General features: G+C 55.9%; 2 protein-coding genes across 4 annotated transcripts in view; one reads left to right on the top strand and one right to left on the bottom strand.

Moving 5' to 3' along the window:
• Positions 1 to 15,791, top strand: part of CUTA (cutA divalent cation tolerance homolog) — a 91,101-nt gene that overhangs the window by 7,671 nt on the left and 67,639 nt on the right. Inside the window, exon 6 of one of the 2 annotated variants that reach the window (XR_009747432.1) lies at positions 120 to 1,273. Coding sequence is in view for 1 of the 2 variants with exons in the window: in XM_061476541.1 (XP_061332525.1) it covers positions 120 to 222 (103 nt within the window). In the remaining variant the exon portion in view is untranslated. Of the gene's footprint in view, positions 1 to 119; positions 1,445 to 15,791 lie in introns of those variants that run through there. The other variant, XM_061476541.1, reaches the window with a different exon arrangement.
• Positions 1,271 to 11,699, bottom strand: PHF19 (PHD finger protein 19). Of its 2 annotated transcripts, none has more exons than XM_061476539.1 (15): positions 11,206 to 11,699; positions 7,232 to 7,426; positions 6,884 to 6,965; positions 6,675 to 6,770; positions 6,480 to 6,580; positions 6,221 to 6,369; positions 5,806 to 5,901; positions 5,464 to 5,532; positions 4,880 to 5,000; positions 4,732 to 4,799; positions 4,472 to 4,642; positions 4,299 to 4,386; positions 3,938 to 4,023; positions 3,706 to 3,801; positions 1,271 to 3,401 (listed from the first exon to the last, which is right to left on the bottom strand). In XM_061476539.1, the coding sequence occupies exons 1-15, from the start codon at positions 11,233 to 11,235 to the stop codon at positions 3,050 to 3,052; spliced, it is 1,800 nt and encodes a 599-aa protein (XP_061332523.1). In that variant the 5' UTR covers positions 11,236 to 11,699; the 3' UTR covers positions 1,271 to 3,049. The 2 variants fall into 2 exon arrangements, with proteins under 2 accessions (XP_061332523.1, XP_061332524.1); XM_061476540.1 differs by lacking the exon at positions 11,206 to 11,699 and adding an exon at positions 8,091 to 8,120.

Here is a 15,791-nt window from a genome sequence, read left to right on the forward strand (position 1 = left end):
AAAAAGAAGATGCGGGTGCTTTGAAGCCAGCGCACGGCTGGGAGCAGAGACCTCTGCTTCCTGCGCCTGCAAGCGGGGCTGCTGGTGACACTGTTCCTCTGCGTCTGTTTCCACTTTAGATCCATCCATCCCTTTGAAATTCCCGAAACCATCAGCCTGCCTATTGACCAAGGAAACCCTCTCTACCTCAAATGGCTGGAGGAAAGCGTCCCACAGGATTAACTGAAAGCACCAGGGAAAACATGCTGAGCCCCGCTGGTCTCCCAGTGCAGGCTGACACAAGGAAGCAGTTTATATCTTCACCAGTTTGCTTATAACACAGAAACTTGGGATTGGGAATATCATTTGCACTCGAAACCTCCCCTCCTTGGCCTGACCCTGTGCTCCAGGATACACCGAGCAGCCCGGAGGCAGCAGGATGTGGCCGGGTGCCCCGCGATGCGCTGGCTCACACCCTCTGCTGCTGCCATGCAACGTGCTGGTTCAAGTCCTACAGAATCCAAGGGAACAGCAGACTTAAGCAGATGCCACAAGGATTTACCAGGAGCTGCAAGCAGCACACACACTGACCCTACCCGCCGAGCTGGGCTGAGCAACATCCATGGCCAGTTCAGGGAAAGCAAGTGCAGCAGGACCAGGACATCACCAGCCCTGCATCCCCTACCCACCTCTCAAGAGTGGCTTTCTACCCAGGCCATGTTTAACCTTGCAAAAAGATGCTCACATTAATAGTTTAATGGGAAATAGCTTACGGAACGGGATCAAGTTATTTGTGAGACTGGGAAGGAAATAAACAGCAGTGTTTCCTACCTGGGCAGGCTCAGTGTTGATGCAGTCTGCTGCTACAGCGAGCTGGGCAAGACGAAGGGCTCATCGTGGGTTTGCATTGACTCTCCTTGGCCTGATGTTGACTGATGCTCCACTGGCTCCCATCTGCCCATTTTGGGCTCATAATCAAGTGGTACAGGGCATTCAGGCAGGCTTGTGTATGGCCCCATCAGCTCTCAGAGGAGGTGCAGGGAAAAAAAGACAAGAAGGAAAATGGTCTGAGCTCTGAGAGCAGGAAACAGCAGTGCTAAACCCAAAGAAACTGCCCCCAGTCTCCCCTTTGCATCCTTCTGCTGTTCTTGTGCTTCACAGCAGCATCTCTCCAGCTGAGGGCACATCTCACCCTGGCACAGAGCATGGCTCAGCAATGGACACATGCCTGGGAGCACACACTGACCCCCAGTGCCCAAACTCAGTAATCCTGACACTCCAAAGAACCAGGGATGTTAGAAAAATCCTCGACTTTTTAATTGTACATCAGACATATTAATTACAACTTGGGTATAACAAGGGCTGGTTATTGCAAGCAGCAACCTGACCTCATAAATCTTTAGAAGGTGCACAGAGTCATTTTAATTATCTATTACAGCTAATACAAAATATACTCTGCAACAGAGATAGTTTTTTAAGGCTCCACATTCAATTCTCTGCAAGAGGCCAACAAGAGAAGAAAGGGAACAGAGGGAGAGGTGAGGAACCAAGGCCACATGGTGGGTGCTCCCACCCATGCAATGTCCATTGGCCATCCCATGGGAATCATCCCCCTCCATGGCCCTGGCACAGCTCTTGGCAGCCCCTGGACTCGCAGGCAGCAATGTGGACAATAACAAGGGCTTCACAGGCACTCGTGAAAGGGGAATACTTTAAGTGACCCTTTGGTGATGAAGCCAAGGCAGGATGGGGAGTGACCATGCTGGCTGCAGGAGCTGCACCTCTCCTGTAGGGATGGGGGGTCCCATCTCCCAAAAGGATGACACCTTCCAGCCTCATGGGACAGCCCCAGTGGTGACAGGGAAGAGACAAGGAGGACAACGTTAAAAATCTCTTTCTCTCTTAGAACAAAATAAATCTAACAAATACATCTGATGCTATTAGAATTCCTTTAAAAAAAGACAACTGCTTTGCTCCTGAACACCCTGGCTCTATTGCTTTAGTTTGAGAAGGGGCTGCTCCTCCTCTTCTGCAGACAAATCAACCTCACATGCTCACAAACATCCACACCATGCTGGTAGCAGAAAGCAGAGCAAGGCACAGCCACGAGGCCACCAGGATGGCTGTGGGGACCTGGTACAACCCCTCCCCATGCCCCTGCTGTTCTCTTCAGTCTTTTTGGTTTGTCTGCTTGTTTGGCACATTCAGGACAAGAATTCCCATGGGAACAAAGGCCTCAGGCTCCAGTCTGTGCAATGCCCGTGGTGGTTTTAAGGCAAGGGTGTATCTTTTGGCTGATCTCTTCCAAGACCACGATTGTCAGAAGAACAGGGAAACGAAGCTGGTGCATCACCACACACAGTCCAGGCAACCACGTACATCTGCCCCGCAGCCACGAAAGCTGGCTACACGAGGGCTGTTGACAGGGCATTTCCCCCTCATTTAAAACAAACCACATTCCTTTAATGAATGGATTTATGAGGAGGAGGAAAACCCCACACACTCTGGAGAGAGTCACCCACAGTCTCCTATAGGCACAGGGACGGGCAGTGAAAACCCAGGTGAGGGAGGTGCTTTCTGCTTTACCAGCAGAAACCCCTCAAGTCTGCACTGTAAGGCTTGGACGTGACATCTGTCTGTGTGAGCAGGTTGTGGGGTACCCCCCAGGAGGCTTCCCCAGGGGCACCCAGCCATGCTGGGGGACCCTTCTGGAAAGGCCAGACCCACTCACTGCTCTTACCACCACCGTTGTGGTGCCTTGGGCTCGGACAAAGGCTCCATCAGGAAAGCGGAGCTGGGCCACACTCTTTGCATACACATGGCCATTGAAGTAACAGTTATTAAAACAGCAAGGCTGCGGGTTTCACCAAGGATAGCACCACTGAAGGCACCGGCTCCAGCGCTGCCTCCATCCATGGTGGCTCCCAAGGATCCGGCCCCAGCCAGGACCACCAGCACAGAGAGGTCCCAGCCCTGCCGCAGACGAGCTCCTCTGATTCATAGCGAGGGGTTCCCATCATCCCCATCTCCTCTGGTTTGGCTCTGGGAGAGGTTCTGGGGCTGGCTGGGCTCAGTACGGGGTCGTGCCTTCCCACTCCACCAGGTACTGCACCTTCCCCTCCAGCGTCACCCTTCGCGCCAGCACCTGGTACTTCTCCCCGCACACCAGCCTGCCTGCTGCCCCGAAGTAGCTGCTGATGGAGGACTTGAGGTGGGAGAGGGAGGAGTCGTCCTCGCTGATGCTCTCGAAGGTGTGGCTGTCGATGCCGTCATCGGCACGGTCCGGGCCGCAGGCTGCCTCGCTGCCCTCAGGGGTGCCCGTGGCCGGGCGCCCGCCCATCTCCCCACTTCTCCTCTTGGCCCCTGCCAAGGCGTACGCTGGTGATGACAACTTGCGCTTGCGGCTGCCCACGGTCCTCCGGCTGCGAGAGGGGACAGAGGAGAGGTGAGGGCAGCACCCAAAAGGTCCCCCTTGCACCGTACTTGCTGTACCCACACTGTGACCATGGGGGGGATCAGGCTGGGAATTGGGGTGAGCCCAGGAAGGACCAACAGCTCTGACCCTGCACACTCAGCAAGGCTTTGGGACCAGAGAGGAAAGGCTCCCTGATGTGGGACATCCCCCTGCCAGGACATGAGGGTGCTGTGGTGGGAAAGGGGCACCCCTTACCTCCCCGGCCATGCCACTGGCTCCCCCGTGGAAGGGCCAAGAGGCACAGCCCTCACCTGGACTCATAGGAGAGGCTTGTGGTGGCTGAGCCCGAGGTGCTGGCAGCATCCGTGGAGTCCACATCTGATAGGAAAGTCTGTCCCGAGCTGGCACTGGAGACAAGATGCAGCATCAGCCCCAGCCTGGTGCGAGGGTCACTTCAGCCCATCTCATCCCCAGCCCTGCCTTCACACTTGGGTGTTTTAACCACCCCCTGGCCACCCACAGCCCTGCCCCAGCCGCACGGACCTTTTCAGGCTCTGAATTTCGTCCAGTGTGAAGTCGAAGATGCTGGCCAGGTGGTGGTTGGTGCTCCAGGCCGAGGTGAAGTCACTCTGCGCCGCGAAAACAAGCTCAGTCGTCACTGCCGAGCGGAGCGGTGCTGCCCGCGGCCCCGGCATCGTCCCCCTCTGCCCGGGAGCCACCGCGCTCCTTCCCCTGGGAAGCGGGCTTGGCACAGAACGTTTGCAAACCCCAGGGCGAGGGACGGGGGCTCTCCCTGCCCGCAGGAGCGGGGGAACCTTGTGGGGAGCCCCAGGGATGGGAATGGGGGTCCCACTCGGCTGCTAAGCCCCGGGTGGTTGTGCAGAGGAGGGGGCAATGGACTCACACTGGGAATGGCATCCTCCAGCAGAAACTTGGCCCTCTTGCGCCGTGCTGCTCGCCGCTTCTGCTGCTGGAGCTGCCGTGGCAGCAGGCTGCAGAGCAAGCGGAGGTGAGGGGGGGTGAGACCACCCCAGGGGTGCAGAAGCAAGGGGTGCCTGGGTCACTTTGGTCTCTCACCTCTCTTTATGGACATATTTGCTTTTTCCCCTCTTCTTCAGCTCGCAGGAGCCACTTTCTCCCACGCCGGGGGCCTTCTCTGGCAGCACCTTGCTGGGGGGGTTTGGTGGGACACGGATCCGCAGACGGAAGATGCATTTCTTCTTTTTGATTTCCTTCCCACACAGAAACCTGAGAGGTGAAGGGGAGGAAGCAGCCCTCAGGCGGGGGGAACACGGGAGCATCCTGCATCCCATCGCATCCCCATCACCAGGTCTCACCTGCTTTTGTAGCTGTTCAGGGCATTGAGGAGGTGGGGGCCGCGCTCGGAGATGGGGGTACCTGTCAGCTGTGGGAGACGGTAGTGGTCAGGCAGGGCTGTGATGCAAAGGCTGCTCTCCAGCCTCATCCCAAGCTGCACAATTTTACCTTCCCGAGCTGCAGCGGGTCCCAGTGGTGGTTCACGAAGGCCAAGATCTCCTCAAAGTCAAAGTATTTCTTCTTGCTCTGTACACCCAGGTTGTAGAGGGCGAGATGGACGACATCCACCCTGCAGGAGCGACGAGGTTGGGAGGGTCAGCAGCCCACCCTCTCCCCAGCAGGATGGCTCCAGCCCAGTTTTCCAGCTTTTTAACAAGCCTCAGCCGTGTGCTCTTGCTGCAGTTAGGCACAGTACATCTTATTCATGTGAATTGTAGCTAGATAGCAAGCTCTGAAAACTGTGGCTGCCCCATTCCTGGCAGTGCTCAAGGCCAGGTTGGACACAGGGGCTTGGAGCAAGCTGCTCTAGTGGAAGGTGTCCCTGCCCGTGGCAGGGGTTGGAACTGGTTGAGCTTTAAGGTCCCTTCAACTCAAAACATTCCCAGCAGCCCATCAGCACCAGTAACACGGCCAAGCACAAGAGGAGCAGCAGGAAGGAGCTGGGCTGCCAGCACTGTTAATACACTTTACAAAGTGCTTTCAGGCCACCAAGGTACACTTGAAGGTACAAAGGAGCTAGGGCTGTTTCTTACCATCTCAGGGGCAGGCGCTTGATATATTCAGGTCCCTGGTTGCACACAGAGCAGAAAAACACATAGAACCTGGAAAACAGCAGGGAGGGAGAGTTCTGGGGTGGGGGTCACCCCATAGCCATGCAGGGCTTAGGGAAGGATGGGGTGAGGAAGAGTGCTCCAGTTGCTAACAGCTGACAGCATGGCCAGGAGGAGCTGAGCTCTGCAGGACAGGGCCACCTGCTTGCACCAGGGCAGTTGGATCAGAGAGATATGGACTGGGGATGTGTCCACGCATGAGCCCTCGTGGGAAGCCAGTTCTGACACCCAGCACCAGCCCAGCAGAGTCTGGAAGGGACGTACCGGTCCCCGAACATCATGGGATCGTTGAGGCACTGGGTGCAGGCTTCATGGAACCACTGCCGGCAGCGGTAGCACTGCAGCATCTTCAGGTACCACCTGGGGAGGGAGAGGAGGTGGGTGACAGTGAGGGCAGTGTGTGGCAACCACTGCCCTGGCCCCCTCCCATGCACAGAGACCCCAAACAGGTAAAGAAGGTCTGCCCCCAACTTGTATTTAATGCAGCCACAGACGTGGGTACAAACAGAGCCTCCAGGAATGAACGGAGATCCAGATGGCAAAGCCAGGACAATGCCCTGCAAGCTGGGGACTTGTCTCCTGGAAGGGATAAAATCCCGACCCTGATCCCACCTTCATTTGTGCATGCTCTTCCCCACCAAACCGGACACAACCACCCTCCTGGCAGGCAGGGGCTTACTCGCCAGGGCCACCGCAGTAGCAGTAGCACTGCTGCTGGTTGGTCCGGTGTGGGGAGTCCCACTCGAGCAGGTCGGGGTTGTAGGACAGCACCATCTTGACAGCTTGCAGCGTCTTGGCAATGGCCCCCTTCTTCAGGGCACCCCCCTTCTGCAGAGGTGAGCAGGGTAAGGGTCAGTACAGCCACTTGAGGGCCGCATCCTGCACCAAGGGTGGGCAGCACACGGAGCCCCAAGGGAACCCCGGGCAGCCCCACTCACCCTCACAGCAAGGGCAAATATGCAGCGGCGGCAGAACCACGGCGTCCCCAGAGGGCTCTCACCGCCACTCGCCACCGGGACATGGCACTGCTGGTGATAACCTGTGGGAAGGCTCAGCGTGAGCACTGCTGGGCTGGCTGGCCCCTCACCCCGTGGTGGGACACAGCAGATCATGAGGTACAGGTCCACACTCACCCAGCCCGCACTTCCCGCAGATGAGGATTTCATTCATGGGCCCCGACGTCTGTCCCAGGCAGATGTTGCACTTGGGCTCCTCTCCGGGGACACCGGCTGCAGGACGGAGATGGCAGAGTTGGGGATGTGCAAGGCACAGCCCCATCTCTGTGGTGCTGGGAATGACTCACTGACAAGACAGTGGGAAGGGAAGACAGGGAAGCTCTCACCATGCTGGATGTCCTTCCAGAGGACCCAGTACTTGGAGTTGTCCTCAAACGTGACAAGGCAGCTTTGCTTGGAGCCACTCACCTGCAGGAAGAGAGTGCAAAGAACTGTCAAGCATCAGCTGCCATTCCCAGTGCTTCCCTGTCTTCCCTGGTGATTGGCCCTGCCTCCAGAGCTGTGGGAAGTTGGGTTCTGGGTACGACACCCAATGGCAGGACATCAAAATGCCCCAGTGACCACAGGACATGCTGCAGCCCATGCCAGCAACCCTCTGAGCCACAAGGCGACCCCGCAGCGGTGCTACCTACACTTGGAGTGCCCACGTTACCCTTTTTGGGTGCCCATGTTACCCTTTTGATCTTCCCAAGGTAATAGAGCCCATCGGTCCAGCGGCACAGCACGTACTGCCCCTCCATCAGCTTCACCATGAGCTCTCTGCAGCCACTGGCCCTCCGTGCCACAGCCGATGCTTGCTGGACACGGCCAGCAGCAGCATAGACATCCCGGATGATGGGGTTGAGCTTGGTGGTCTCCATCAGCAGAGCCTGGAGAGAATGCACATGGTCATCACACAGCCCTTGCACTGTGACACCAGGCACCCATCGCCAAGCACGGTGGGATGGAGAGTTTTACCAGGAGCATTGAGCTGGGGCTGGCTCAGCCCCACCAGTGGGGTTCAGGACCCACAAAATAAGTGCTGATGAGACAGGTTAATTCATGTGAAATCAAAGGGAGCAGCTAAAATCTCTTCCCATATTGAACAAGAATGAGTTAACCCCGAGTGCCTTAGCTCATGCAGCACAGAGCCACTCTGTGTGACACAGGGACATGCCACAGGCCTGCACCAGCTCAGCCTTGGGCAGGGGCACATGAGGAATAATGGCTTTAAATGTAATGTGATTTTTAAGTCACACTTTCCCAGCAGTTCCACAGGCTCAAAAGGTGCTAGGCACACTGCACGCGCAGGGAAGCGGCAGCACCACACACAGCGAGTGCAGGCGAGCAGCCGAGTTTCACTACGGAAAGGTTTGAAGTGTGGAAGGCACAGAAGCCGTCTCCAGCCGGCAGCACCGACCCCGCAGCTGCGATCCCCGACAGACACCACCAAATCCCCAACAGACACCAGCAAAGCCCTAACAGACATCCCTAAATCCCCACCAGACACCAGTAAATCCCCGATAGACATCAGTAAAACGGCTTAAAAGTTACTTTGCTCCTCTCTGCGCTCCCGTCGCACGCGTGGCCCCGCGCCGCGGATCACAGCACGGAGCCTGACCACGCCGTGCGCGACGCGAACTCCCTCCCGCCCGGACCCTGCGGGTCACGGCGCTCCCGTTGCCCGAGCACGGGTCGGGCAGGAGCGATGGAGCTCACGGTAAAGCAGCGGACGCGGGGCTGGCGGGAGCGGCGGCGGCAGCGAGCTGCGACATGTCACCGGCAGCGCCGCTCCTCGCGGTTACGAAACCGGCGGCAGCTCCGCGGCCCCCAGACCCGGGGGAGCGCGCCCGGTGGCGGGGGCTCAGCTCCTGCCGCTCCCCCCCCTCCAAAATCCCGGCCCCGTGCACACGGGTGGGAGCTCCCCCCCCCCCCCGCCGCGGGACCCACCGGGAAGAGGCAGCGGAGAGGGCCGGGGGGGGTCCGGGCACGGCCCCTTGTCCCCACCGCCAGCCCCGCGGATGAGCGGGAGAGCGGCGGGTCCGGCGGCACCTGCCGGGCGGCAGCGCCGGGGGCAGCCCCGGGAGCAGCCCCGGGAGCGGCGGCCGCGGGCCCCGCCGCCATTGGCTCATTCAAAGGCGCTGCGGCGCCGTCCATCCGTCCGTCCGTCCATCCATCCGTCCCTCCGTCCGTCCCCGCCGCGCTGCGCCCACGCCGCCCCCGCGCTGCCGGGCCCGTGCCCCCGCTGCGCTGCCCTTACCAGTGCCCTCAGCGCTGCCCTCAGCGCTGCCCGCTCCGCCGCCGTTACCGCCGCCCGCTCCGGGTCAGCGCCCGCCCGCCCGGGGCCCGCGGCGGGGAGCGGCGGCGCGCAGCGGGGCCGCCATCTTCCCGCGCTTCCCCCATTGACGTCCCGCTTATGCAATTAGCGCGGGGCCGCCCCCGCCGCCTCCCGCCGCCCCGAGTGCATCGGACGGGCACGGCGCGGAGCCGGGCCCGGGCTGCGAGCGCGGAGCCCCCGGTGCGAGAGCAGGGAACGCGCAAGGACTGGGGTACCTGCGTCCGCCCCCATTGGGGTACCTGCATCCGCCCCCATTGGGGTACCTGCTGCTGTACCCCCGGGGTAACTGCACCCCCGATTGGGGTACCTGCTGCTGCCCCCCTGGGGTACCTGCATCCACCCCCATTGGGGTACCTGCTCTTCCCATCCGTGAGGTACCTGCCACTGCCCCACGTTGGTACCATCACACCCAGAGCCCCACCGAGGCACCCCACATCCCCACATGCACCATCACCCCCGCATGCCCTCTGCACCGACAAACTGGGGATCCCTGGGGCATCTGGGGGTCTCTGAGGGCACCTAGGGCCAACCATGCACGGAGAGTCCTTGAAGAGGGCACCATCATCACCCTGTGACACACACAAGGGACCTCCCTGACTCTGTGTGTGTGTGTGTGTGTGTGTGCGTGTGTGTGTGTCCTTTCTTGGATTAGGAGCTGCAGCCAGGGTGGGCACCGCTGGGGCCCCCTGGATGGGGTGTGGGCAGGGGTGCACTGCCTGCGGAGCATTGTCCTGCGTGAGGGAACAACCTGTGCTCGCCGGGATTCCTAGAAACGGGGGGAGCCTTTCTCTGAATAGCAAAAGAGAAAATCAATCACTGAAAAAATGCTCCAGTCGGTGCCAAGAAGAAATCTTACGGATTTGCTGTTTGTTGGAAAGGGCTGCCGAAAAAGAAACACTTCCAGGCCTGCTCAGGCAGCAGAGAAGCTGATTCCTGGTGCAGGGTCTGTGCCAAGCCCAAGGAGAGTCGACACAGATTTTATTGCCTGTAAGGGATGAGTTCTGCGCGGCAGTGTGGGGTGGGCTCCCTGCACCGGGGCCAGAGCACCTGCAAAAAAGCCTGTCCTGCAAGTGAGCAGCTCTGCGAGTGAAGGCTGAAACACCTTGAAACACCTTAGGAATTATTTCTTTTTATCAAACTGCCCCATAAAACATCAGTGTCTGAGCGCTCCTCACACCGTGACTGGCTCTTGGCAGCGTGCAGGCGATGCTGCACCCATGATGCTTTGGGTTCCCCCAGTGATGGGTGCCCTAAGGCTGTTCTCTTGACTTTGCAGTCCTGTGTGAGTGAGGCAAAGCCCAGTGCAACATGAGGGTGGGGGCTTGACATGCTGGTCTGTGCTGTGCTAAGCCATGCCATGCTGTGCCAAGCAACGCCATGCTGTGGCTACACCCTATGGCTGAGCCAATGTTTAGGCAGCTGAAAGAAATGGCAGTTCATTCCCCGGTGTTCAACACCGTCCTTCTCCTGCACAGGGAACCTGACACATCTCCAAACCAGCCAAACCACCAAACTCTGCGGTGAGTCACGATGTGCTCGCCGTGAGTCACCGCAGATTAAAATAGCTCTTGCACCATCGCTCTCCCCTTGGACAAACACCGCCACTCACTTGCCTGCAGCCGGTGGTGCTGGCTTGCCCCATCCCATCCCCACGTGGTGCTGGTGGAGCCGCACACGGGGATGTTCCTACACTCTCCTCCCCACCACCATGGGTTGTGTTTGCAGCATCTTGGTGGTTTGCCATGGGAATGCGGATGATGTGATATGTAAATCAAACACTGGATTGAGTTCACCACGTGTAAGCAGGGTTATAACCTCACCAACACCCCTCTGGCAGGGAGAGGGCACCCCAAACATGGCACCTGCCAATGGAAAGAGCCCAGTGACATTGCCCTGGAACTGAAGTCCCAAACAGAAAGAAAAAAACACCAGGAATTTGAGATGCATCCTCTCTTTCCTAACACAAATGAAGCTACACAATCATTTAACTCCAGTTTCTTTGTGGATGTTCCTGCCATGCCATCCCCATTGAGCCTAGCCTCGGCTCCCACTGCCATCAGCTAATGGATGCTGCCCTCCTCCTCCTCTTCCTCATCCTTTTTCTCCTCCTCTTTCTTTGCACACCCAGCTTTCCACACACACCTTTGTGGAGTCAGGGAAGCTGCTGGAGACCCCTTTTCTTTGGCACCATGTGAAGGCTCATGGCCTCTGACAAACACTGGTGCGGTAGCAGTGGCAGGACACAGCTGAGTGACTGGCTTTGCACCAGTGGGCTCCAGGGACCTCAGTGGGAAGATGCCTGACACGCGGTGCTGGGGACGGAGCACCCACCTGGGCCCATGCTGACCTGAACATCTCCATGCTGCTCTCACATCCCCAGCTGAAGAGACCTTGGTGCCCATCGTGCAGAGCTGTCAGAAGATGTTGACCTGCTCTCCATGCCACAGAAGCCGGGAAGCCCCTGGTTAAATCCCGTTGTTGGAAGCCGAATATCCTGTAAGCAAATGAGCAGAAATGATGAGACCCCAAAGCTAGGTGCTGGTGATCCTCCAGCACAAGCTCCCTGACTCCTTCCCTCCTATTATTATATTTCCAACCAAAACCAGCATTTGCAAAAAGATTTGAATGAAGCCCCAGAGGTTTTTAACTACTCCAACACCTCCGTTTTATCCTTAGAAGCTTTTCATTGCTTCTTCACACTTGTGAAAGTGGGGAAGGTGCTTTCCAGCTGGCACAAGGATTGAGCACCCGGAGAACCGTGGCTGAGGCCAGCCGGGAGCCATCAGGAGGCCTGGCCGGAGCAGAGCCTTTCCTTCTGCTTTGAAAACTGCCCAGAAATTGGGTAGCTCCTTTTCACAGTGTTTTTCTTTCTTTGAAAACAGGAGTGGGAGGAGGGGTTGGATGTTGGCTTGTAGTCTTGGAGACCGAAGCCGAGGAATATTGAATGGAAACCCAAACATGAAGCTGCCTCTGAACTACAGGGCTGGTGTAGAGATAGATCTGCAGGGATGGCTGGCACTGGCTCCAGAGCCTCCTGCAGCAAAGCGCTGCAGGAGAGACCCAGCACAGCTCTCATACGCTGCTCAAAACTGCTCACAAGTGCCGTTCCCATCTGGAGATGCAGCTGGCAAAATAGGACACATCCATGATGATAAAAGTAGCTGCAACTGAAGTAGCTTGGGATTATTGACAGAATTATCTCTCTCCTGGCCAGTGCTTCCGTCTGCTCCAAAGTCTCAACCACCTTTTCGCTGAAACCACCTGATTTACCAACACAACCAAGTCAAGCTCAAAGCAACTGTGAGCAAGGTTATGAGTTCTTTTCCTGTCCTGAAGGAGGGCTTATAAGCCTAAAAGTTTGCCAGGACATTTTTCAGCTTTATTAGTCAATTAAAAAATACATTATCTTTCCCTACAAACCTTGTCCTTGACTATTGGAGACCACGGTAGCTACAGAAGCACGATGACTCTTTGCCAACCTGGCCATTAGAAACGGAGCAACCGGTCCTGATTCCACTCACTAAAACTGTCTTTGATTTTTCTGCATTATTTGATCTGGTCCAGACCAAGAGAAAAATCATTTTGGCTGCTTATTTCCACCACAGAAGCACTTTGCTGGGTTGAGGAACTCCTGATACCACTCCGATTCCAGCTTCATTCCCAGTTAAATGTCATCTGTTTCCTTATCAAGACGTTTTTGTGGCTGAAGGTCTTGGAGATGAAAATCAGGAGCTTGTTCCAGGAACACCAGAGCCTGGAGCAGAGCCCTGTGTTTGGAAAGCGCCGTGGCTCGATGCATTCCACATGGACACGGTAATGCTCCAGCGGTGCCTCGTGCACGGGGGAGTTCGCTGTTGTTCGAGTTCTTTCAGAGAAAAGTGATATTCCAAAGGGCATATTGGAACAAAGGTATGGTTGTAATTAGAATCAGAGCAGTTAAATCTGACATTCAGCTGGCTTATGCCAACCCTGCCTTTAAAAGGAAGAGCATTCAGGCATTGGGTTTCATGTCTTTTCATTGTTTATTTAGCATGAATTTAATCCATACCCCTTTTTTCCTTAAACTTAACCTTCTTTGCGTGCTTCTATGCAATTGCATAAGATGTGAAGAGAGTGTAAGCGTTCTTACAGCTGTGCAAGCTTTATATTAATGGAGCCTTTACATAATTTTGACATAGATACATTATGTACACGTCTGCGGTCCCTGAGCATGGCTTAGAAAAGAAAGAAACAAAGAATCAGAAAAGATACCCACCCCAAGAAGAGAGAAAGAAGAGCCCATTTTGTTCCTGAGGAAGAGTGAAAAATGGGGAAGGAAGATCTGAATTTCTAGGGGATATTTGTGTTGCTTCCCTAACTACAAAAACTGCAGTAGGCAAATGCCCATTAGTGCAGCTGGAATTACTGCTCCAGAAGAACATGGGTGGTGTCTGTGGGGGTCAATGCTGTGCAGATGGGGATCTCTTGATGCCACCCCTGGGTCCAGGGCATGGCCCCACGCCTGGCTCTGGTAGCCACTCACTTGCCTGGGGGATTTTGCTCTCCCTTTCCTCTTGCACCCACCCTGCAGCATGGAAACAACAGACTCCAACTCTTTGCTTTTGCCTTTCAGGAGCTGCGGTGAGCCCTGGCGTCAGTCCTACTCCTCCAGCCCATGATGCTCCTTCATGAGCTCCATCCCAGGCTCAAGCCTGTGGCTCCAGGTGCCCCCACTGCTTTTCAGGCCTTGAGTCACCTCAAGACCTTGCCGTTGGTTGCACAGAGCCCACATGAACGTGCCACTTTCACAGGCTGGTCAGCAGCTCCATTTGCTTCTGCTTCAGCTGGCTCTTACCTGCTGCAAATGAGCAAGGCTCCAGCCACCTCCTGCCCCTCAGATGGTTTCACACCAATGGGCTGTCCCACCCCACATGTGCAGCCGGTAACGAATTTCCTCCCTTTGCAGACTCAGGCTATCCAGGCCTGAGTCATCCCAAAACCTGGCTCTGGGTGATGCTCACAGTGATGCTGTACTGAAGCAGGGGCACCTCTGCTACAGGATGCTGAGCACAAGGTCCTGCAAACTGCAGCCTTGCAGCTTTTCACCCATTTTACTTCATGGATTGCCCCACTGGGAATGTCTGGCTAGAAAGAAAACTGGAACTACAGGGCTTCCAATAAACATTTAAAATTGATTTTACCAGGCAGGGCAGGCACAGTTGTGTCCTTTCTCCAGGGTATTTATTCATCCAGTGTCGATGCTGCTGCCTCTCTGAAGCTTGTGGTGCTCCTGTGTGATGTGATCTCCCATCTGCAGCCACACTGGGCTCCTGCCATCAGTGAAATCCTGTCTGTGCACAGGAAGAATCAAATCAGTGTAATTATTCCTGGTAGGGGCAGGAGATGAGCATGGAGGCATGAGGTCAGTCACTCTCTGCTGGATGCATCCCTCAACCTACACATGCACACACAGAGGTTTTTGCTTCCCTCGATGCAGACAGATACACATCAATATTCTCTTGCACACGCACATTCACATCTTCTCTCCCACACACTTTCTCTCTTTCCCCGGCTCTCACCCACACACAGTTTTACTCATTTCCCCCACCACCTTCTCTCACTGTGTCTCACACACAAGGAAAACCCTCCTGATTCTTTTTAAGAAACAACAGCTCTACAGGGAAAAGGATTTTGCACAAGAAAGTAACAGTGGAGCAGAGAGGCAGCCCTGGGAAGTCAATGTCTGCTGTGATAAACGCAGCTAATAAAAAACCCTCGTGGAAAAGCAGCTCAGGGCAGTGAGGACCACAGAAGCTTAGACATGTATGGAGCAGCTCCGATGCCCAGGCAACCAGGCTGAGCTGACCACTATCTTGATCTGCAGTAATTCCTGGGAGATCAGCTGCTGCCTCCCTCCCGCTTGGCTCCAGCTTCAGGAGCCACAAGAGGCTCTGGAATAAGCTGCTGTGGCAGATCCTGCTGCCCTCACCTACACTCACCTCCCTCATAGAGGAGCAGGTCCCTCTATGTGCTGAGCCTGGCTTGTGAGTGGGTACTGCTGTGGGAGTCGGTGTTGTCCAACCCTTAAGTGAATTTTTCAGGTCAAAATCCCATGGGACTGGTTGTTTCTCAGACCCACGCACTGCATAACCCTGCTCCTGCAGGAGAAATAAGTGAGTGTTGCAGCTCTGTGCAGCTCTTCTGACAGCAAATCACTGTTGTCCTATTTCCAAGTTGCTAAATTCCCTGTTTTACAGTGAAAATAACACAAAAAACTTATTTTTTAACTTAATAAGCTTTATTTAGGAAATAAATAAAATTGTAAGAAAATTGGAATGGTTGTAATAAATACAGCACTTGTCAAAATCACACAGCCATGAAAAGCAGCATATTTTTAGGCATGTTACTCCAGTGTGGTTATGGGGATTGGCACATTACTGGAAAAATAACTTTCTGTCCCTGAAAGAACAGTTTAAACATGGAAGAGAGAAAGAAACAGAGAGACCTGGGGTCTCAAATCATGAAATGGTTTGGGTTGGAAGGGACCTTAAAGCTCATCCAGCTCTAGCCCCTGCCACAGACAGGGACACCTTCCACTAGAGCAGCTTGCTCCAAGCCCCTGTGTCCAACCTGGCCTTGAGCACTGCCAGGGATGGGGCAGCCACAGCTTCTCTGGGCACCCTGTGCCAGCGCCTCAGCACCCTCACAGGGAAGAGCTTCTGCCTAAGAGCTCATCTCAAGTCTCCCCTCGGGCAGGTTAAAGCCATTCCCTTTGTCCTGTCCCTACAGGCCCTTGTCCAAAGCCCCTCCCCAGGTTTCCTGGAGCCCCTTCAGGGACTGGAGCTGCTCTCAGGTCTCCCCTTCAGGAGCCTTCTCTTCTCCAGGCTGACCCAGCCCAGCTCTCTCAGCCTGGTTCCAGAACTGGATGCAGGACTGCA

Source organism: Pezoporus flaviventris, unplaced genomic scaffold (genome assembly GCF_033815535.1).
Source record: "Pezoporus flaviventris isolate CSIRO_AGI_PZ_B2104156 unplaced genomic scaffold, CSIRO_AGI_Pfla_v1 ptg000097l, whole genome shotgun sequence".
Lineage (NCBI taxonomy): Eukaryota > Metazoa > Chordata > Aves > Psittaciformes > Psittacidae > Pezoporus > Pezoporus flaviventris.

Excerpts from the sequence above, each read along its gene's own strand:
- PHF19 (XM_061476539.1), bottom strand. The coding sequence starts at position 11,235 with ATGGAGATGTTCAGGTCAGCATGGGCCCAG. Across the intron at positions 5,902-6,220 it reads TACTGCGGTGGCCCTGGCGA|GTGGTACCTGAAGATGCTGC; the intron begins GTAAGCCCCTGC and ends CTCCCTCCCCAG. Across the intron at positions 3,802-3,937 it reads GAAATTCAGAGCCTGAAAAG|TGCCAGCTCGGGACAGACTT; the intron begins GTCCGTGCGGCT and ends TCTTGTCTCCAG.